Source organism: Sapajus apella, unplaced genomic scaffold (genome assembly GCF_009761245.1).
Source record: "Sapajus apella isolate SASKATOON/1434 unplaced genomic scaffold, GSC_monkey_1.0 scaffold88, whole genome shotgun sequence".
Taxonomy (NCBI): domain Eukaryota; kingdom Metazoa; phylum Chordata; class Mammalia; order Primates; family Cebidae; genus Sapajus; species Sapajus apella.
This window is the reverse complement of record NW_022437028.1, coordinates 6,048,516-6,069,899: the sequence shown is the minus strand read 5'-3', so window position 1 is coordinate 6,069,899 and position 21,384 is coordinate 6,048,516. Positions and strand designations below refer to the sequence as shown.

General features: G+C 52.1%; 1 protein-coding gene across 2 annotated transcripts in view; it reads right to left on the bottom strand.

Annotated features, from left to right (window-relative positions):
* LOC116534562 (NADPH--cytochrome P450 reductase) overlaps positions 1–21,384 on the bottom strand; it is a 104,109-nt gene that overhangs the window by 80,603 nt on the left and 2,122 nt on the right. The window contains exons 2-4 of one of the 2 annotated variants that reach the window (XM_032255005.1): positions 18,449–18,856; positions 16,197–16,347; positions 9,974–10,801 (exon numbers count right to left, since the gene is read on the bottom strand). In XM_032255005.1, the coding sequence (XP_032110896.1) occupies positions 10,444–10,801; positions 16,197–16,347; positions 18,449–18,856 (917 nt within the window). In that variant the 3' untranslated portion in view covers positions 9,974–10,443. Of the gene's footprint in view, positions 1–9,973; positions 10,802–16,196; positions 16,348–18,448; positions 18,857–21,384 lie in introns of those variants that run through there. The other variant, XM_032254999.1, reaches the window with a different exon arrangement.

Sequence of the window (21,384 nt, the reverse complement as noted above, 5' to 3'; positions counted from 1 at the left end):
TTTTTTTTTTTTGAGACGGAGTTTCGCTCATGTTACCCAGGCTGGAGTGCAATGGCGTGATCTCGGCTCACCGCAACCTCCGCCCCCCGGGTTCAGGCAATTCTCCTGCCTCAGCCTCCTGAGTAGCTGGGATTACAGGCACGCACCACCATGCCCAGCTAATTTTTTGTATTTTTAGTAGAGACGGGGTTTCACCATGTTGACCAGGATGGTCTCGATCTCTTGACCTGGTGATCCACCCGCCTCGGCCTCCCAAAGTGCTGGGATTACAGGCTTGAGCCACCGCGCCTGGCATAACTATGTTTTATATATATATATATACATAGTCATTTTAACTGCTAGGTCTGGGAATAATTTATTATGCAGCAATAGATAACTAATGCAGGGACCTGAACCATCGAGATCTCATTCTCCTCATTGTTCTTTGTAGGATAAGGAGGTTTACTTATAGTAGCACTGGGGGAGGAGCTCGCCAGTCATTCAGCCCAGCACTCTTTACTGCTTTCGGGGAATTTTACTTATTTATTTATTTATTTTTGAGATGGAGTCTTACTCTGTCGCCCAGGCTGGAGTGCAGTGGCAAGTTCTTGACTCACTGCAACCTCCACCTCCCGGGTTCAGGCAATTCTCCTGTCTCAGCCTCCCCAATAGCTGGAACTACAGGCACATGCCACCACGCCGGGCAAGTTTTGTATTTTTAGTAGAGACAAGGATTCATCATATTGGTCAGGCTGGTCTCGAGCTCTTGACCTCAGGTGATCCACTCCTCTTGGCCTCCCAAAGTGCTGGGATTACAGGCGTGAGCCACCATGCCCAGCCTACAATTTTTATTTTATTTATTTATTTTGTGAGCAGAGTGTCCCTCTGTTGCACCAGGCTGGAGTTCAGTGGTGTACTCTTGGTTCACCGCAACCTCTGCCTCTAGGTTCAACCGACTCTTGTGCTTCAGCCTACCGAGTAGCTGGGATTATGAGCATATGCCACGATGCCCAGCTAATGTTTGTATTTTTAGTAGAGAGGGGGTTTTGCCATGTTGGCCAGGCTGGTCTTGAACTCCTGACCTTAAGTCATCTGCCCTCCTCGGCCTCCCAAAATGCTGGGATTACAGACATGAGCCGCCTCTCCCAGCCTATTATTTTTTTGAGACAGGGTCTTGCTCTGTCGCCCAGGCTGGAGTGCAGGGGCATGATCAGGGTTCTATCTCCTGGGCTTCAGCAATCCTCCGATCTCATTCCCAAGTAGCTGGGACCACAGGCACAATAAATGGGCATTTTCACATAAGCAAGCTTTTCACTTTTGCAACCAACTACAGATGGGGAAACCGAGGCTTAGAGAGGCAGAGTGACTTATGCAAGACTATGCAGTTTGGGCCAGCTGCGATGGCTCATGCCTGTAATCCCAGGACTTTGGGAGGCTGAGGTGGGTGGATCACCTAAGGTCAGGAGTTTGAGACCAGCCTGGCCAACATGGAGAAACCCCATCACTACTAAAAATACAAAAATTAGTCAGGCATGGTGGCGGGCGCCTGTAATCCCAGCTACTCCAGAGGCTGAGGCACGAGAATCACTTGAACCCAGGAGGCAGGGGTTGCAGTGAGCTGAGATCGTGCCATTGCACTACAGCCTGGGCAACGAGCAAAACTCCATCTCAAAAAAAGAAAACAAAAAAAGACTATACCGTTGGTCTATGGTAGGGCCTGAATCACAACACTGCAACCAGGCTGTGGGTGGACCCCATACCGTGGGCCTTCAACACAACTTGATGTCTTGGCAGGCAAAGGTTAGAGCTGCGGACAGAGCCCCTGCTGACAGCCGCTCCTGTGTGGACCTCTCTGTAGGGGGAGGTGGCTCTGGTGTGACCTTCTGAGGAAGACCTTCACTTCCAGGCAGGTTCAGGATGGAAGGTGGCCCTGGCATTTCCAATGATTTTGACCAGCCTGGGTCAGATAGCGCCCGCAATCTGATAGGACAACTACGTTCTAGATTTAGTGAACAAAACCACAGGACTCAGCTTCCAGCTTCTTCTCCTTCCCTGGGGCTTCTGTCAAGGCCGAGGAGTCCTTGAGGGCAGAGCTCCAGGGCCAGATCCCATCTTTTGAAAAAATGTGTGAAATGCAGGGGTGAGGGGAGGGAGCCCGCCAGACAGCTTCCTTGGCTGGTGCTGGAGGAAAGTGACAATCCTCTGCTGCCTGGCTTCAAACTCATGTTCATTCACAGAGCTCGGGGCCGTGGGCTGCAAAGAAAGAGCCCCAGAGGACTTTGCAGGACAGCAAGGAAGGCAGACAGATACCCGACAGCCTAATGAGCAGGACAGGCGCTCTGTGGGGTATTGGAGATGCCCGGGGTTAGCGGGGACAGAGTGGAGCAGACAACTTATCTGTCATTTTGTCCAAGCCACAGCCAATTGGGGGAGGTCTCCATGCTTGTCCCTGCCAGTGGACTTGAAGGGCCTGGTCTCACCTGCCCTCGGCAAGGTCTGATCTGTTGTTCCCAAAGCCTCCCTACACCCTGATGGTCCTCCTGGCACTGGCTTCCATTCCCAGTGCACAGCATGGCTTCACATCAACCTCACACTTACTCATTCTGCAGGCAGAAAGCCTGCAAGGCCCCCAGAGTCATCCCAAGCATTGGCCCCGGGAAGAGTACCTCCATCTTCCTTTTTTTTTTTTTTTTTTTTTTAGAGAAACAGGGTCTCATCTTGTTGCCCAGGCTGGAATGCAGTGGTGCGATCATAGCTCACTGAAGCCTCAACCTCCTGGGCTCAAGTGATCCTCCTGCCTCAGCCTCCCTAGTAGTTGGGACTACAGGTTTGCTGCCACCTCTGGCTAATTAAAAAAATTTTTAAATTTTTTGGGCCGGGAGCAGTGGCTCACACCTGTAGTCCCAGCACTTTGCGAGGCCAAGGCAGATGGATCACGGGGTCAGGAGTTCCAGTCCAGCCTGACCAACATGGTGAAACCCCATCTCTACTAAGAATACAAAAATTAGCTGTGTGGTGGCATGTGCACATAATTCCAGCTATTCAGGAGGCTAAGGCAGTACAATAGCTTGAACCCAGAAGCGGGAGGTTGCAGTGAGCTGAGATCACACCGCGGTACTCCAGCCTGGGTGACAGCATGAGACCTGGTCTCAAAAAAACAACAAAAAAATTTTTTTTGGCCAGGCATGGTGGCTCATGCCTGTAATTCCAGCACTTTGGGAGGCCAAGGTGGGTGGATCATCTGAGGTCAGGAGTTTGAGAGCCATTTGGCCAACATAGTGAAGTTCCGTGTCTACTGAAAAAATAAAATAAAAATATTAGCTGGGTGTGGTGGTGCATCCTGTAATTCCAGCTACTTGGGAGGCTGGGGCAGGAGAATCACTTGAACCTGGAGGTGGAGGTTGAGTAAATTGATATCACACCACTGTACTCCAGCCTGGGTGACAGAGCAAGACTCTTTCCCCCACAGAAAAAATGTTTTTGGCTGGGCGTGGTGGCTCATGCCTGTAATGCCAGCGCTTTGGGAGGCCTAGGCGGGAGGACTGCTTGAGCCCAGGAGTTCAAGACCAGCCTGGGCTACAAAGACCCCATCTCCACAAAAAAACCACAAAAATTAGCTGGGTGTGGTGGTGTGCACCTGTAACCCCAGCTATGTGGGGGTGGCTCAGGTGAGGTGAGATGACGCTTTAGCCTGGGAGTTTCAGATTGCAGTGAGCCCTGTTTGTGCCACTGTCACTACAGCCTGGGTGACACAGTGACACCTTTGTCTCACAGATTTTTTTTTTTTTTTTTGGTAGAGAGTGGGGTCTCACAATGTCATCCAGGTTGTTCTCAAACTCCTGGTCTCAAGAGATTTTCCCACCTCCACCTCACAAAGCGCTGGGATTACAGGCATCGGCCACTATGCCCAGCCTGTAACAAATTGTTCAACAGACAACTATAATTTCATGACAAGGCTGGGTGTGGTGACTCACACCTGTAATCCCAGGGCTTTGGGAAGCTCAGGTGGGCAGATCACTCTAGGTCAGGAGTTCAAGACCAACCTGGCCAACATGGCGAAACCCCGTCTCTACTGAAAATACAAAAATTATCTGGGCATGGTGGCAGGCACCTGTACCCCAGCTACATGGGATGCTAAGGCAGGAGAGTCACTTGAACCCAGGAGGCAGAGGTTGCAGTGAGCTGAGATTGTACCAGTGCACTCCAGCCTGGGCAACAGAGTGAGACTCTTGTCTCAAAATAATAATAATTTCATGACAAACTAGAGGGCCCAGTTCACATTCCTAGTCCTTAGAGTTCCATGCTTGGGCCTGTGGTGTCACTTCTCCCCACTCCCTGGCCCCGTGGGCCACTCGCTGCCCTTCTCTTTGCACCACTGCTCAGCCTGCCCCATGCGGGGCCTCCTGCATGCTACCCCCTTAGATGTCCCAGCCACATACCCACACTGGGGCATAGCCTCTGCCAACAGCAGACCCTGGGCCTGGGATGGGCCTGCTGGGGGATTTGTCCTCAGGAGGATGGACTTGGTTAAACAACACCCCCAGAGCCAGGCAGGGGGCCCTAAGGGCAGAGAGTTTCAGGATCCCAGGGTGTGCTCCAGAATCAGGGAGCATGAGTTCCAGGCTGGCATGTCCCCTTGGTCCTGAGAAGCACAGGAACCAGCCAGGGGTTCTTTGCTCAGGCCCAAGGACTGTAGCGTACAAAGGCATGCATGGGAATGCACATCCCCCAACACACAGACATGCGTGCGTGCACACACACACACACACACACACACACACACACACACTTCCCATGCCAAGGTCTGTCTGCAGAGGGAGCTTCACCCACCCACCTTCCTGGCTCACCTTTCCAGGTCTCCCTGTCCCGGACCTCTGGGTCTTTCCCCAAGTCCTTCCCTCCTACCTGTTGTTTTTGAGACAAGAGTCTTGCTCTGTCACCCAGGCTGGAGTGCAATGTCACGATCTTGGCTCACTGCGACCTCTGCTTCCTGGATTCAAGTGATTCTCCCACCTCAACCTCCCGAGTAGCTGGGACTACAGGTGCCTGCCACCACACCTGGCTAATGTTTTTGATTCTTTGGTAGAGATGGGGTTTTGCCATCTTGGCCCGGTGCAGGTCCCCAACTTCTGATCTCAAGTGCCCCGCCCACTTCGGCCTCCCAAAGTGCTGGGATCGCAGGCGTGAGCTACCACACCTGGCTTAAATCAGCAGGGCATGGTGGCGCATGCCCTATGATCCCAGCTGATCACAGGCTGAGGCACAAGAATTGCTTGAACCTGGGAGGTGGAGGTTGCAAGGTTGCAGTGAGAAGCGAACCTCCTTCTCTTTGCCGGCTTCCTCGGGTCGTGCGACATCTGGGCTCCATCCTTTCTGTGGGGAGTCTGGCTCTGTCCTCCCCCACCTCTACTGGCAGGTAATCTTTCTGTGCACCTGGAGACTTGTGAGTGAACAAAAGATGGACCACACCTGAGGGCAACAAAGAACTCACAGGAGGCTCAAGGGTTTTAAATTCCTCTCCCTGCCAACCTCAGGAATGCGCCCTGGCCAGGCGGAGAGTGGAGGAGTGGACCTGTCATACAGCACTGAGGAAGCACAGCTCACCTTTCCACCGAGATACTAGCCACATGAAAGGGCCAGTCCCCTGGCAAGAGGCCTGGGGCTCAGGCACCAGGCTCAGACTCCCTGGCCCCAGTTCTGTGCACAGTAAAATGATCAGAGAATTATGGTCATTACCGTGGTCACTACGCTCACAGGGTCAAGTCCAAAACCTCAGGCTGGCCTTCAAGCCCTTCCCACCCCGGCCTGAGTGGCCTCTCCACGTCCTTCTCCCTGGGCCAGCCCTGTGTAACCTCCAACACCCCGCTTTCTTGTCCTGACAGGCAGGACACAGCTGTCCTTGGCGGCCACAGCCCTCTTCCCCTGGAATGTCTTTTTCTGCATTCCATAGGACTGGCCAGCCCTTGAGGCCAGGCCAGAGGTCACCTCCCTGGAGAGACGTTGGCTGGGTCCTGCAGAGCTGGTGCCTTCTGGCATTACCGTGGGTTTCTGTCTCCCTTAGAGACTGTGCTGGGTCCAGGTCTTGATCATCTCTGTGTCCCCAGCCCCTGGGATAAGGCCAGAATGTAGTACATGCTCAGTAATTATTTGATGAGAGAATGAATGAATGTGTGTGAAAGGGTGAGGGAGGGGGTGGCCAGGGCTTAGGCTCCCAGGATCTGTGGCCTTGGACCGTGAGTTCCCCACTGGGCCAGGCAACAGGTCAGGTCATCAGGCCTCAGAGCACCAAGCCATGAGCATGGGTGGGGCCTCCCAAGCCTGTTGTCCTTGTGCAGATGGCCAAGACAACAAACAATTATTGAGCACCTGCTGTGTGCATCACCCGTCATGCTCCTGCAGCCACTCTGTCACCCTGGGTGAGAGTGCTTGGCTCGTTTCCTCCTGGCTCTCTGTTCTCCCATCCACCCCGAAGCTCTTCACCTGCTTCTCTCCTTGGATTCCTTCAGGTCTCAGCAGCCAGGAAGGCCATCCTTGACCACCAGACGGACAGTCACCACTCTCTTTTTCCTTTTCTTCTTTTCTTTTTTTTGAGACGGAGTTCTGCGCTTCTTGCCCAGGCTTCAGTGCAATGGAGTGATCTCGGCTCACCGCAACCTCTGCCTCCCAGGTTCAAACGATTCTCCTGCCTCAGCCTCCCGAGTAGCTGGGATTACAGGCATGCGCCACCACGCCCAGCTAATTTTGTATTTTTACTAGAAATGGAGTTTCTCCATGTTAGTCTGGCTGGTCTCAAACTCCCTGCCTCAGGTGATCCGCCTGCCTTAGCCTCCCGAAGTGCTGGGATGACAGGGATGAGCCACCACACCCAGCCGCTTCTTTTTCTGTTTTTGAGACAGAGTCTCACTCTGTTGCCCAAGCTAGAGCGCAGCAGCGGGATCTCAGCTCACTGCACTCTCTGCCTCCTGGATTCAAGCGATTCTCCTGCCTCAGCCACTCGAGTAGCTGGGATTACAGGCGCCCGTCACCATGCCCGGTTTCTGCATTATGGTGAGTTGCAGAATTATTATATATTAACGATGTAATAATAAGAAAATGCACAATAAAGGCCGGGCGCGGTGGCTCACACCTGTAATCCCAGCACTTTGGGAGGCCGAGGCAGGCGGATCATGAGGTCAGGGGTTTGAGACCAGCCTGATCAACATGGTGAAACCCCATCTCTACTAAAAATACAAAAATTAGCCAGGTGTGGTGGTGTGTGCCTGTAATCCTAGCTACTCAGGCTGAGGCAGGAGAATTGCTTGAACCTGGTAGGCGGAGGTTGCAGTGAGCTGAGATCACACCACTGCACTCCAGACTGGGCGACAGAATCTCACTCTGTCTCAAAAAAAAAAAAAAAAAAAAAGCGCACAATAAATGCAATATGCTTGAATCATCCTGAAACCATCCCCATCCCTGTCTGTGGAAAAATTTTCTTCCCTGAAACTGGTCCCCGGTGCCAAAAAAGCTGGGGACCACTGCCTTAGCATATAAGGGCAAGCCCATCTTCTGATCTGAGCTGAGGAGCAGAGCCTATCCGGTTTGTAGAGTGAGCCGGGCATGATTCTGCTTCTCTGCTGCCCTCAACCGACAGAGCATGGAAATTGATAATGTCTGGAAGCTTCTCTGGCTGCCAGGGGTCCTGCCCTGCTTGGGAATGGGAGGGGTGGGGTTTCCGGCATGCGGGGAGTAATGCTTTCGCTTACGCTAAATGAGCTGTGCTCGCCATCCTCTTAGCAGCCAGAGGACATAGTTAATACCCTCTCACCCTCCCTCCGCAGCCCCTCGCTTTCCATGGAAGGGTCAGTTCTCAGCATCCAGCTGATCCCTGGCTTGCCATGCCCCAGTGGGCTAGGGGCCTCTTCTGTGCCCCTGAAGTGCTGCTTTACCCCATCACAGCTTTGCAGGGCACTGAATGATTTTTTTTTTTTTTTTTTTTTTTTTTGAGATGGAGTCCAGCTCTGTCACCCAGGCTGGAGTGTAGTGGTGCGATCTCGGCTCACTGCAACCTCTACCTCCTGGGTTCAAGCAATTCTATTGCCTAAACCTCCAGAGTAGCTGGGACTACAGTTGCGTGCCACCATGCTTGGCTCATTTTTGTATTTTTAGTAGAGATGGGATTTTTTTTTTTTTTTGAGACAGAGTTTCGCTCTTGTTACCCAAGCCGGAGTGCAATGGCGCGATCTCGGCTCACCACAACCTCCGCCTCCCGGGTTCAGGCAATTCTCCTGCCCCAGCCTCCTGAGTCGCTGGGATTACAGGCACGCGCCACCATGCCCAGCTAATTTTTTGTAGTTTTAGTAGAGACGGGGTTTCACCATGTTGACCAGGATGGTCTCGATCTCTTGACCTCGTGATCCACCCGCCTCGGCCTCCCACAGTGCTGGGATTACAGGCTTGGGCCACCGTGCCCGGCTGAGATGGGATTTTACCATGTTAGCCAGGTTGATCTCGAACTCCTGACCTCATGCGAGCTGATCACATGGACCTCCCAAAGTGCTGGGATGACAGGCATGAATGACAATGATTTTCTATTTCTCCTGCTCCACTGAGCTCCCCAAGGGCAGGCATCACCTATTTACCCATTCATTCCACTCACATTTATTTTTCTTTATTATTATTATTTTGAGACAGAGTCTTGCTGTTGCCAGGCTGGAGTGCAGTGGTGTGATCTCTGCTCACTGCAACCTCTGCCACCCAGGTTCAAACGATTCCCCTGCCTCAGCCTCCCGAGTAGCTGGGCATGCACCACCATGCCTGGCTAATTTTTTATATTTTAGTAGGGACAGGTTTTCAGCATGTTGGCCAGGCTGGTCTCGAACTCCTGACCTCATGATCTGCTTGCCTTGGACTCCCAAAGTGCTGAGATTATAGGCATGAGCCACTGCGCCCGGCCTCCACTCCTATTTATTGAGTGCCAGGCCCCGTGGTAGGGGCTCCCTGCACACTTGGGGCTTACCACTATTACGTAGCTCTGGCCCCAGCCTCCAGCCTGGCACAGAATCAATGAATGGTTTCTGGACATGGGAATATTAGTGGATAATTTGACAGGCAAATGGGGGAAGGGGTTAGGGTGGTCTCCAGTGCTTCCAAACTGCTCGTGAGGGTGAGAAAGCGTTCCACTGTGACCTAGCTGCAGGCTGCGTTGTACATTCTGGGCAGACCAAGGAAAAGTCCCAGGGGAACAGAGATGTAAAAACCAAGGCCTGGCGCGGTGGCCCACCCCGTCACCCCAGCACAGGCCCCTTCTTGCTCACGGCTGAGGCGCCCCAGGGGTGGGCCTGTCACAGCCCCACCCTCACCAGGCAGGGTGGGCTTGGGGCTTCTGTCTTTTCCACATCTAAAGACCTAGGAACTACCAGAAAGCCAGTCTAGAACAGGCCATCCAGCTCCCGGGATAAATGAAGGCCATGTGTTATTAGGTCCATGAAACACAGGACAGCTAGCATGGCTTCTCGACACAGCCTGCTGTGAGGAGCCCCAGCTGTCCTCAGGGGCTGGCCAGGTGACAGCTCAGCCACACTCCTCATCAGTGCCCTGCCCTGTCTCACAGAGGGGCCCCCCTCAACCCTGGCTTCTGGTTAACCTGGCCAACAGAAGACACTGGCAGTAAAAACCAGGGTTTGCTCCCCTCCCTCTTGCCTCAGGGGACATCACCAGCAGTGCCCATGTCCTTCTTGGCACAGCCCTGCCAGCAGCCCTCCTAACTGCAGTCCCAGCTTCCGAGCTCTGGCAACACCCCCTCTCCTTCAGGATAGTCGTGGCTCCTGCTGGTACCCATCTCATGGCTGCCCACTTCCCACGGGACTCCGCATTCCTGATCCACTGGGCTGGGTCATCTGCCTGACCTGAAGCTGGTGCACCCTCCTCTGCTGCCACACCACATACTGCCACTGCCCAGATCTCACTGTGCTCCCAATTCCCCAGCCAGACCACAAAAGCAGCACACGCCAGCACGGCAGGTCAGAGGCTGTTTCTTTATACAAAGGCAGATAACATGGACCCCTCGGCACACTGCTGCAAGGGAGACACTGCACAGGCCTGGGTCTGCCAAGTACACCAGCTGTGAGCTCCTAAAGGACAAACGCACGGACGCATGGACACTGTAATCACGAACACGACACAGCCACAGGGAGGAACGGTGGGGCTGGGGACGGCCATCGGCAGCCACTGCCAACTGCTGCCCTCTTCTGCCATGAGTTCCTTGGCAAAGAGCCATGTGACTTCATGTCACGGCAGAACGTCTCCCTGTCTGCATCTGTAAGCCGGGCCAGTACACTGTACTCCACAGGGCTGCCATGAGCACAGATGAGACTGAAACAGGGACATTTATCACAGTACCCAACACAGCCTGGCACATAGAGGTGTTCAATAAATAATTTGTGTCAGAAGAATCTTAGGGAGGACCTCCTTCAGAAGGAAATTCTCTCAGGGCATGGGGACCCGGGAGGAATCCTTGGAGCCTGCAGCCCCTGGAGTGCCCAAAGCCCCAGAATATACCGTGCCAGGGCAGTTAATAGGGGTGGGGGGCTGGACGCCCAGGGAGGTACCCGCAGAAGCTGGGTAGACACTGGAGGAGTTGGGGTTTGGGCCAAAGTGATTCTGCACATAGCACAGGCCGGAGGCAGGCTGGTACGGAGGCAGGGTGGGCATGTGCCCAGGGGTGCAGGAGGGCCAGGAGGCCAGCTTCTGACCACTGGAGTGCTGCGTCTGGGACACGGGGTGGCTCGGGGACAGGTGAGGGTGGCAGCTCTGTGTGGGGTAGGAGCCGGGCACTGGGTTCAGCCTGGAATGGAACAAGAGAGAAAATGGTCATTCAGGGAGTCATGCCAAGGTCACAGCATCTGGTTGTGCTTGAGGTTGCCCCCTGCTGCCTAGTACAACATGCCTTGGATGTTTTCTGTGACTTGCTCTAAGTACCAAGTGGGAGAAAGGTTAACCTCAACCAATCAGAAAACAGAGATGTCCAGAGAGGGCGGGGCCCATCAAAGTCCTACAGCAAGGGAATGAGATGAAAGGACACTGGTCCCAGATAGGACCCTCTGGTTGCAGGAAAACAAGCTCAGAGTTCCCACTGATTCTGCACTACGGTGAGTTGTAGAATTATTTCATTATATATTAACAATGTAATAAGAAAGGGCACAATAAAGGCCGGGTGCAGTGGCTCTTGCCTGTAATCCTAGCACTTTGGGAGGCCAAGGCGGGTGAATCACTTTGGTTAACACCCCCCATGGGCACCGAGGAAGGAGAACTGTCCGGACCCCAGGCACAATTAGTGCCTGAAGAGAATCTTAGTTTATAGTATTATTACTCAGCTATTTCCTTTACATAATCCTTTATATATAATCATATTAGTTTATAGTATTAGTGCCTGAAGTATAACTTACTGCTTACATATATCTAGCTTATATAATCAAACTTAGTACTTGTATCTAGCATACTTAGTTATATATAATCTTTCTATATAATTTTATAGGTGTTGTATTGGGAGCTGTACCGACACATTTAGTGCTGATTTATAGAATCCTTCTACATAACCATATAGTAGTTTATAGTAAGAGGAATGCCTAGAGCAGTCACAGAACAGAAGCAGTACATGGGAAAACAACCAGACCAGGACAAGAACCAAAGACCCAGGCGGTGGCGTCCCTGCCTGAAAGGGCACACGCTGTATGGCAGGCTTGGAGCAAGAGCCTCTCCTCCTGATAAAGGAGTTGTAGTGCCTTGTATCCAGTTCCTGTGGAAAGTAGGCCTCAGGCCTGAGATGCTGGAAATAGCCGAGGGAGAAGAACCCCTCTGGTGTGACCAGTCACGGCGGCCGTACACCCTGTCAGCCTTTTCTGGCTTCTGTGCTACCTCAAATCATCCTCCCATAAATATCTTAGAGAAGAGCACAAGTCTGTCAGCCCCCACTGCATTGGCTTATAGCATCTTTCTATAAGAATCCTTTGAAGTCTCCGGCCCCCAGATAAGAAGTGTTGCGCACGACACCTGTTGCACACAGCCCACCTCCTTGCCTCGATGACCTAATGGGGGTGGACCTCTTTTCTGTACACGACCCTCTACTACTGTGCACGGCACAGCCCCCTACTGCACAGGGCCCACCTCTCTGCCCAAGTGACATAATGGGGTGGCCCCCTCACTTGTGACTCACGTGATTATGTATGCCCTATTACTAAGCCTCACTCACAACCCTGCCCCCTGCTTATACCTAATACAGATGCTTCTGGGCATTTGGGGCTCTTGCTGATCTCCGCTCACAGGTGGCGTGGCCCCCCGAAGTCCAGATGCTCTTTACCAGTTCTTCAGTGTCCTGTCTTTTTACTTCTTGGATCCTGCACCTCAGCACAACGTAAGGGACACCCCATGACCCTGTGTGGCCCAACAGCCATATAGATCACAAGGTCAGGTGTTCAAGACCAGCCTGGCCAAGATGGTGAAACCCCGTCTCTATTAAAAATACAAAAATTAGCTGGGTGGTGGTAGACACCTGTAATCCCAGTTAATGAGGAGGCTAAAACAGAGAATTGTTCGAACACGGGAGGTGGAGGTTACAGTGAGCCGAGATTATGCCACTGGACTCCAGCCTGGGTGACAGGCTGAGACTATGTCTCACAAAAAAAAAAAAAAAAGACACTAAACCTGCCAATAACCTGCTCACAGCAGCTTCGAAAACAGATGGAGAGTCAGGACCAGGTCATACCAATCAGTGCCTGTGTGGCTGGCTTGACAATTCTGCCCAAAGAGAAGGGATTCAGGCCAGGTGTGGTGGCTTACACCTGTAATCCCAGCACTCTGGGAGGCTGAGGCTGAGGCTGAGGTCAGGAGTTCGAGACCAGCCTGGTCAACATGGTGAAACCTTGTCTCTACTAAAAATTAAAAAAAAAAAAAAAAAAAAAAAAAAAAAAAGAAAGTAGCCAGGCGTGGTGGCAGGCACCTCCGTAATCCTACCTATTCAGGAGGCTGAGGCAGAACTGCTTGAACCCGGGAGGCAGAGGTTGCAGTGCGCTGAGATCATGCCACTGCACTCCAGCCTGGGTGACAGAGAGAGACTCCATATCAAAACAAAACAAAAAAAGTTTTGTTTTTTTTTTTAATTAGCCAAGCCTAGTGGCATGTGTCTCTAGTCCCAGGTACTTAAGAGGCTGGGTAGGAGGGCTGCTTGAGCCTAGAAATTCGAGGCTGCAGTGAGTTATGATTGTGCCACTGCACTCCAGCCTAGGCAACAGAGCAAGACCCTGTCTCAAAAAAAAAAAAAAGAATTTCTTTATTAACAAGAGCCTCTGAAGAGACAAGCTGTTCAAACAACCATCTCGCAGCCAAAATAAATAAGTGTGTGATGACATGGCTGGACAGCCACTGTCAGGTTGCCTGAAACACAACGTTCTGAGTGTCAGCAGCAGGCCCCGGACCTGAGGGACTGGACTCCATGCCATTTGGGGAACACAGAAGGAACACCATCTTCCTCTCAAACCCCAGATCTGCCTGTCACAGGGAAGAAGCTTCTCATCAGGGGCAGTCTTGGAGAGTGAGCACTTGTCACTAGGGGTATGTGAGGTACAGCTGGTGACCACCATCAGCTGTGACAGAGGGGATTCCTTGGTGACAGGCAGTTCTCAAGAGTCAATGAGAATGATTAAAAAACACAAAACACCTAGTCCTAAATTGACAGCCTCTCCCACAGTGAGACCCCAGGAGTTACTTGCCTGAAGCAACAATGCGGTGAGTCCCCATTTCTGTTTCCCCAGCTGCCCTCCTCACCTTTTAGAAAAATAGTCAGAGGGCCCAGGCACAGTGGCTCACACCTGCAATCCCAGCACTTTGGGAGGCCGAGGCAGGCAGATCACTAAGTCAGGAGATCAAGACCAGCCTGGCCAACATGGAGAAACCCTGTCTCTACTAAAAATACAAAAAATTAGCTGGGCGTGGTAGCAGGCACCTGTAGTCCCAGCTACTCCGGAAGGTGAGGCAAGACAGTCGCTGGAATCCGGGAGGTGGAGGTTGCAGTGAGCCAAGATCGTGCCACTGCACTCCAGCCTGGGTAAATAAAAAAAGAAAATAGTCCTAGGGCTCTGAGCTGGTGACAGCTGAGAGCACATTCTAGAAGAAGCTCCAAGGGGCAGCTTCCAATTCAACAAAAACCCCCACATCCAGGCCAGTGTGCAGGGGAAAACTGACTCCACAGCTGGTAGAGGGCCAAAAAAGGCCACTGACCAAGCACTCTGCCTTCTGATACAGTTTGGACGTTTCCTATGCTTCATATTGCATGCTAAAACGTGATGCTTGGCTGGGAGCAGTGGCGGGTGCCTGTAATCCCAACTACTCAGGAGGCTGAGGCAGGAGAACTGCTTGCACCCAGGAGGCAGTGGTTGCAGTGAGCCGAGATCATGCCACTACACTCCAGCCTGGGCCACGCAGTGAGACTCCATTTCAAAAAAAACCCAAATGTGATCCCCAGTGTTCCAGTGTTGGAGGTGGGGCTGAGGGGGAGGTGTCTGGGTCACGGGGGCAGATCTTGCATGGGCAGGTTGGCTTCCACCCCACAGGAATGAGTGAGTTCTCCCTCTGAGTTTATGTGATTGCTGGGTGTTGAAGAGCCCGGCACCTCCATCTCTCAACTTGAAGTGCTCCCTCCCCTTCTGCTATGATTGGAAGCTGCCTGAGGCCTCACCGGAAGCAGAGGCAGGCGCCATACTTCTTGTGTAGCCTACAGAACAGTGAGCCAAATAAACCTCTTTTCTTATAAATGACCCAGCCTCAGGGATTTCTTTACAGCAATACAAAATGGACAAACACACCTTTCCTAGTGAGCTCCTCCCCCCCTTTTTTTTTTTTTTTTTTTTTGGAGGACCATTAAGGAAAAACTACACTGTGAAGTCTCGGCACAGACAGAAGCCAGTGGAGAACTCAAAAGGCAGGGGGCACTGGGAACGGGGGAGAGGGGAGGGGACCTCCTGAGCAGGGGACACGCTTCCAGGTGGCCCTTCTGCTGACTCTGTTACCTGGAAACACAGGGGACTCATGGGTGAGGACCCTGTCCTCTCTGGGCCTCCTCTGTAAAATGAAGAAGTAAGGTCACACAAGCTCTGGTGGCTTACCAGCACTCTCCATCTGAGAGTCCATGAGCCAACTGGAAAACAGTAAACCTCACCAGAAAACATGGGCCAGGCCACCTCCTAAGCAGCCTAGTTGGCCGTGTGGACTGTCTGCACCTTTTGCTTTTTTTTAAGACAGTGTCTCACTCTGTTGCCCAGGCTGATGTGCTGTGGCGTGATCTTGGCTCACTGTAACCTCCACCTCCTGGGTTCAAGTGATTCTCCTGCCTCAGCCTCCCCAGTAGCTGGGATTACAAGCATGCGCCACCACGCCTGCATAATTTTTATATTTTTAGTACAAAAGGGGTTTCACCACATTGGCCAGGCTGGTCTCAAATTCCTGACCTCAGGTGATCTGCCCACCTCGACTTCCCAAAGTGTTGGGATTACAGGTGAGCCACTGCACCCAGCCCTGTCTGCACTTCTTATCAGGGCTACTGTGTGTCACAGCCCAGGCTGACCTGCAGCAGGTATGTGTCTACTGTCAATTAGATAGGGGCCCTCTTGCCCAGCCTGTCTAGAAGTCACTCAGGATCACACGTTAAGTGTCCTCAAATGCCCTCCTTTTCCTGCTCAGTTGGTGTTCCAGAAGCAGTTGTGCAGAATCCAGAAGGCTCAGAAGACATCTGTCCATGATTTTCCCATCTGCTGCACCACACTTCTTCATTACTCATGGCAATGAACCAGCCACACCCTCTGCATGCCTGGGAGTTGCCTTCATAATGTCATGCCAGGCTCAGTGGCTCACACCTGTAATCCCAGTACTTTGAGATATTGAGGAAGGACTGCTTGAGACAGGAGTTTGAGACTAGACTGGGCAACAGAGTGAGACTCTATCCCTACAAAAAAATTAAAAGCCAGGCGTGGTGGTGTGTGCCTGTGCTCTCAGCTACTTCGGAGGCTGAGGTGAGGTCGGAGGCTGAGGTGAGGTGGGAGGACCACTTCAGTCCTCAAGTGAGAGGCTGTAGTGAGCTATGACCGCACCAATGCACTCCAGACTGGGCAGCAGGGCAAGACCTGTCTTCAAAAACAAAACAAAACAAAACAGAGTAAGATTTAACAGCATTTAAGAGTTCTGTCACTTACTTGCGGCTCTGAGCTGCCCTCCTTTCGGCTGAAGACCCTGAGACATACTTGAACACGGATATCCTCCTCATCAGGCTGAAGGGGAATGTCTGATCCAGCTTCAACGCGACTCGCTCTGAGAGGTCGAGGGAATAGCAGTAGGTGAGGCCGTCTGAGGTTGGCCTGTTAAGTGAAATTGGAGGCAGCAAACAAAGGAGGGCCGAACACTCCACTGGGGAGAATACAGGTTTCCACTTACTCTACAGAGGCCTTCATGTTTGGCATACTGCACACTCTGGCTGGAGCTTGCAGCTCAGAGGAAACCCAGAGCCAAAGGTTTCTATCCACTGTACCTCACCGGGAACTAATGTGCCCAGCAGCAGGGGGTGTTAATGCTGTATCTCCTCCTACACCCACCTGTGCCATGACCTCACCCTTCTAGCCACTGCAGCCAGAAGCCAGCACACACCTCTGCTGGTGTGGCGGGTGGCGTCTTGGTGGGTGGGGTCTCTGCCGGTGTAGCAGGTGGGTCTCTGCTGGTGTAGTGGGTGGGGTCTCTGCCGGTGTAGTGGATGGGTCTCTGCCAGTGTAGCGGGTGGGGTCTCTGCCGGTGTAGCGGGTGGGTCTCTGCCGGTGTAGCGGGTGGGTCTCTGCCGGTGTAGTGGGTGGGGTCTCTGCCGGTGTAGCGGATGGGTCTCTGCCGGTGTAGCGGGTGGGTCTCTGCCGGTGTAGCGGGTGGGTCTCTGCCGGTGTAGTGGGTGGGGTCTCTGCCGGTGTAGTGGGTGGGTCTCTGCCGGTGTAGTGGGGGGGGTCTCTGCCGGTGTAGTGGGTGGGTCTCTGCTGGTGTAGCGGGTGGGGTCTCTGCCGGTGTAGTGGATGGGTCTCTGCTGGTGTAGCGGGTGGGGTCTCTGCTGGTGTAGTGGATGGGTCTCTGCTGGTGTAGCGGGTGGGGTCTCTGCTGGTGTAGCGGGTGGGTCTCTGCTGGTGTGTGGGGTCTCTGCCGGTGTAGTGGGTGGTGTCTCTGCCGGTGTAGTGGATGGGTCTCTGCTGGTGTAGCGGGTGGGTCTCTGCTGGTGTGTGGGGTCTCTGCCGGTGTAGCGGGTGGGTCTCTGCCGGTGTAGTGGGTGGTGTCTCTGCCGGTGTAGTGGATGGGTCTCTGCTGGTGTAGTGGGTGGGGTCTCTGCCGGTGTAGCGGGTGGAGTCTCTGCTGGTGTAGTGGGTGGGTCTCTGCTGGTGTAGCGGGTGAGGTCTCTGCTGGTGTAGTGGATGGGTCTCTGCTGGTGTAGCGGGTGAGGTCTCTGCTGGTGTAGTGGATAAGGTGGGAAGCTGTCTCAGTGTCCTCCTGAGGGACCGATACCTCTTGTCCTTTTATCCCAGATTGAAGGCACCTGCCTCAATGCAACCATGTGAGCTTCAAGTGAGCGTCTTTGGATGTGCTTCCCCTATACTCTGTCACCATCCCCAGTGACTTGGTGGCATCCTGGTCATCTGACCCACCACTGATTAGGCAACCACAAAGATTCAGCCTGTTAATAAAGGCTATGCTGGCTGGGCACAGTGGCTCAAGTCTATAATCCTAGCACTTTGGGAGGCCGAGGTGGGTGGATCACCTGAGGTCAGGAGTTCAAGACCAGCCTGGCCATCATGGTGAAACCCCATCTTTAAAAAAAAAAAAAAAAACGCTATGCCAGACTCTCCCAAAAAGAGCTTAGAAACAAATCTCAAGTTTCAAGCTAATCTTCAAGTAGTTAACTGTCTATTAGAACAAAAGTAAACATTTTGTAAGTGAAACAACAAAATCTAGAGCCCCTAATACAGCATTCACAGTGTCTGTGAATAAAATATTATCAGACATGAAAAAATAAAGTAAAAAAAATTATCAGACATGAGTTGGGCATGGTGGCTCACACCTATAATCCCAGCACTTTGGGAGGCCAAGGCAGGTAGATCATCTGAGGCCAAGAGCTCGAGAGAAGCCTGGGCAACATGGTGAAACCCTGTCTCTACTAAAAAGAAAGTGCAAAAATTAACCAGGTGTGGTGGTGCACACTTGTAGTCCCAGGTACTTGGGAGGCTGAGACAGGAGGATTGAGCCCAGGAGGCAGAGGCCGCAGTGAGTTGAGATCTCGCCACTGCACACCAGCCTGGGTGACAGAGACTGTTTCAAAAAAGATAAAAAATCAACCCACCTCTAACTACTTGACACCCCAGACCTCCAGCCTGGTTCACCCTTTGACATGCATCTTTCTATAGCTCTCTGCTAGGAAGGATACAGGACAGCCCAATGCACAGCCCGCAAACATTACTGAGGAAAGAGGTCTGGGGAATGAGCCATGAGGCACCCAGCAGGAGCCATGGCACCAGGACTGAGGGCACAACCATGCCAAACACCAGGGCCCGCCTCATCCGAGAACGGACGGAGGTGACTCCCAGCATGGCAAAGGCCACTGGGGTGAAGCCTCTGGCATCCTCCACCTCCCCTAGCTTCGACAGTGATGACACAGCCTCAAATGACAGGAAGATGATAGCGGAGAAGATGGCGAAGATCACGGTGAAGAAGCAATGGCGGACGGTGCCCACGGTTCTCTCGAAATTGCCAGCAAAGCGCCAGATGATGATAGCGCCGCAGAGCAGGGAGATGGGATTCTCGTAGACGAAGATGTAGGTTACCAGCCTGTAAACTGCAAAGGGAGCTGGGTTAGGCGGGTTGCTCCAAGGAGGGAAGCCAGGTTAGAAGGCGCCTAGGAAAGGCAGAAATCCCCTGTGACAGAAGTGAGAGCCAGCGAGACAGGAGCAGGAGGCAATATAAGCAGTGTATTCAACAACGAAGGACCCAGAGGCTCGAAGGAGAGGCATGAATATCTAATCCCTGCTCTTCCCCTGGCCTGGAGCAACCTAGCGGTAACTGACTCCCAGGAGTAAAAAATAAAGCTTTTCCCTAGGGGGTGGTCTCTGAATTTGTAAAGTGCTTTGTAATCCTTTTTTAGGTTTTCATACTGACCTACCTCACTGGGCAGTCTGAGGGTTAATTAAGTTTAACAGCTTCTGGGTGGATTGAGTGGGTGTCACTTAACACTCTGTGTGCCAGGCTCGTCTGCTGTAATCCTGACCCCTCCTTCCATAGCGTCTGTTTGGAGGAAGAAAAAAGGGATCAGGAATTATTTTGCAGCTTTAAAAATTATAATACTATTATTAATAATAAAGATGTAGAAATTAGAAGTCTTCCTGAAAAGTGCTTATCCAATCTTACCATTAGAGTGATGCTTTATAGGTAATAACACAGCAAAGAACCCTACTTTTTTCCTTTTAAAAAAAGTTGTTTTTTTGGAGACAGAGTCTTGCTCTTGTTGCCCAGGCTGGAGTGTAGTGGCGTGATCTCAACTCACTGCAACCTCTGCCTCCCAGGTTCAAGCAATTCTACTGCCTCAGCCTCCTGAGTCGCTGGGATTACAGGCACCCACCACCATGCCTGGCTAATTTTTGTATTTTTAGCAGAGATGGGGTTTCACCATGTTGGCCAGGCTGGTCTCGAACTCCTGACCTTCTGATCTGCCCGCCTCAGCCTCCAAAGTGCTGAGATTACAGGTGTTAGCCACCGCGCCCAGCCTTTTAAAAAAATTTTTATTTGTAGAGATGAGGTCTTGCTATGTTGCCCAGGCTGGCTTTCAACTCCTGGCCTCAAGTGATCCTCCTGCCTTAACTTCCCAAAGTGCTGAGACTACAGGTATGAACCATCACTCCTGGCCTACTTTTATTTTTCTAAAAGCAGTTATCGCCAGGCACAGTGGCTCACACCTGTAATCCCACCATTTTGGGAGGCCTAGGTGGAAGGATCGCTTGAGCCCAGGAGTTCAAGACCAGCCTGGGTAACACAGTGAGACCCCCCCCATCTTTTTTTTTTTCCTGTTTCTTTTTGAGATGGAGTCTCGCTCTGTCCCCCAGGCTGGAGTGCAGTGGCACAATCTCGGCTCACTGCAACCTCCGCCTCCCGGGTTCAAGCGATTCTCCTGCCTCAGCCTCCCAAGTAGCTGCGACTACAGGCATGTGCCACCATGCCTGGCTAATTTTTTGTATTTTTAGTAGAGACAGGGTTACACCGTGTTAACCAGGATGGTCTCGATCTCCTGACCTAGTGATCTGCCAGCCTTGGCCTCCCAAAGTGCTGGGATTACAGGCATGAGCCACTGTGCCTGGCTGAGACCCCCATCTTTAAAGAAAATTTTTTAAAATTAGCCAGGTATAGTGATTTGTACTTGTAGTCCCTGCTACTTGGGAGGCTGAGGCAAGGAGGATCGCTTGAGTCCAGGAGTTGAAAGCTGCAGTGAGCTATGATTGCATCTCTGCACTCTAGCCTGGGTAACGGAGAAAGACCCTATCTCTAAAAAAATTTTATAAGTGGTTACCTCTGAAGTACTTTTATGTCCCTACAGCCCAAAACACTACTAAACTGAAGGAGGGAGACTAAAATGAATTGATGGTTAATAGTGGACTTGGGGGTCTAAAGACTTGGAGTGGAATCTCCGCTCTATGACATCCCAGCTGGCTGAGTTTAATCATGTCACAGGCCCTCTAGGTGTCAGTTTCCTCACTGTAAAGTAACAGAGTTAGATTGAGGCCTTCCAAGGTCCCTTACGTCTCTAACGCTCACATGTCCATGAAACCCACACCCAGGGAAGTGAACTCAAGAAAGTGAAAGGTTAAGGTTAGGTTGGTATTTTGTTTCTGTCTGTGAGGTGGTGCTGTGCATACCTAGGGTGGGGGAACTGTTTTAGATTTGAGTAGGGAAGCAGGCTATGGAGCCATATGCCTCAGCCTGGCCATCTCCAGAGGCTTCATTACCCGAAGAGTACTTCATTATTTAAGTATTTCCAAAACTGAAATTTCTCTTTTTTTTTTTTTTGAGACGGAGTTTCACTCATGTTACCCAGGCTGGAGTGCAATGGCGCGACCTTGGCTCACCGCAACCTCCGCCTCCTGGGTTCAGGCAATTCTCCTGCCTCAGCCTCCTGAGTAGCTGGGACTACAGGCACGCGCCACCATGCCCAGCTAGTTTTTTGTAGTTTTAGTAGAGACGGGTTTCACCATGTTGACCAGGATGGTCTTGATCTCTTGACCTTGTGATCCACCCGCCTCGGCCTCCCAAAGTGCTGGGATTACAGGCTTGAGCCACCGCGCCCGGCTCTTTTTTTTTTTTTTTTTTTTTTTTTTT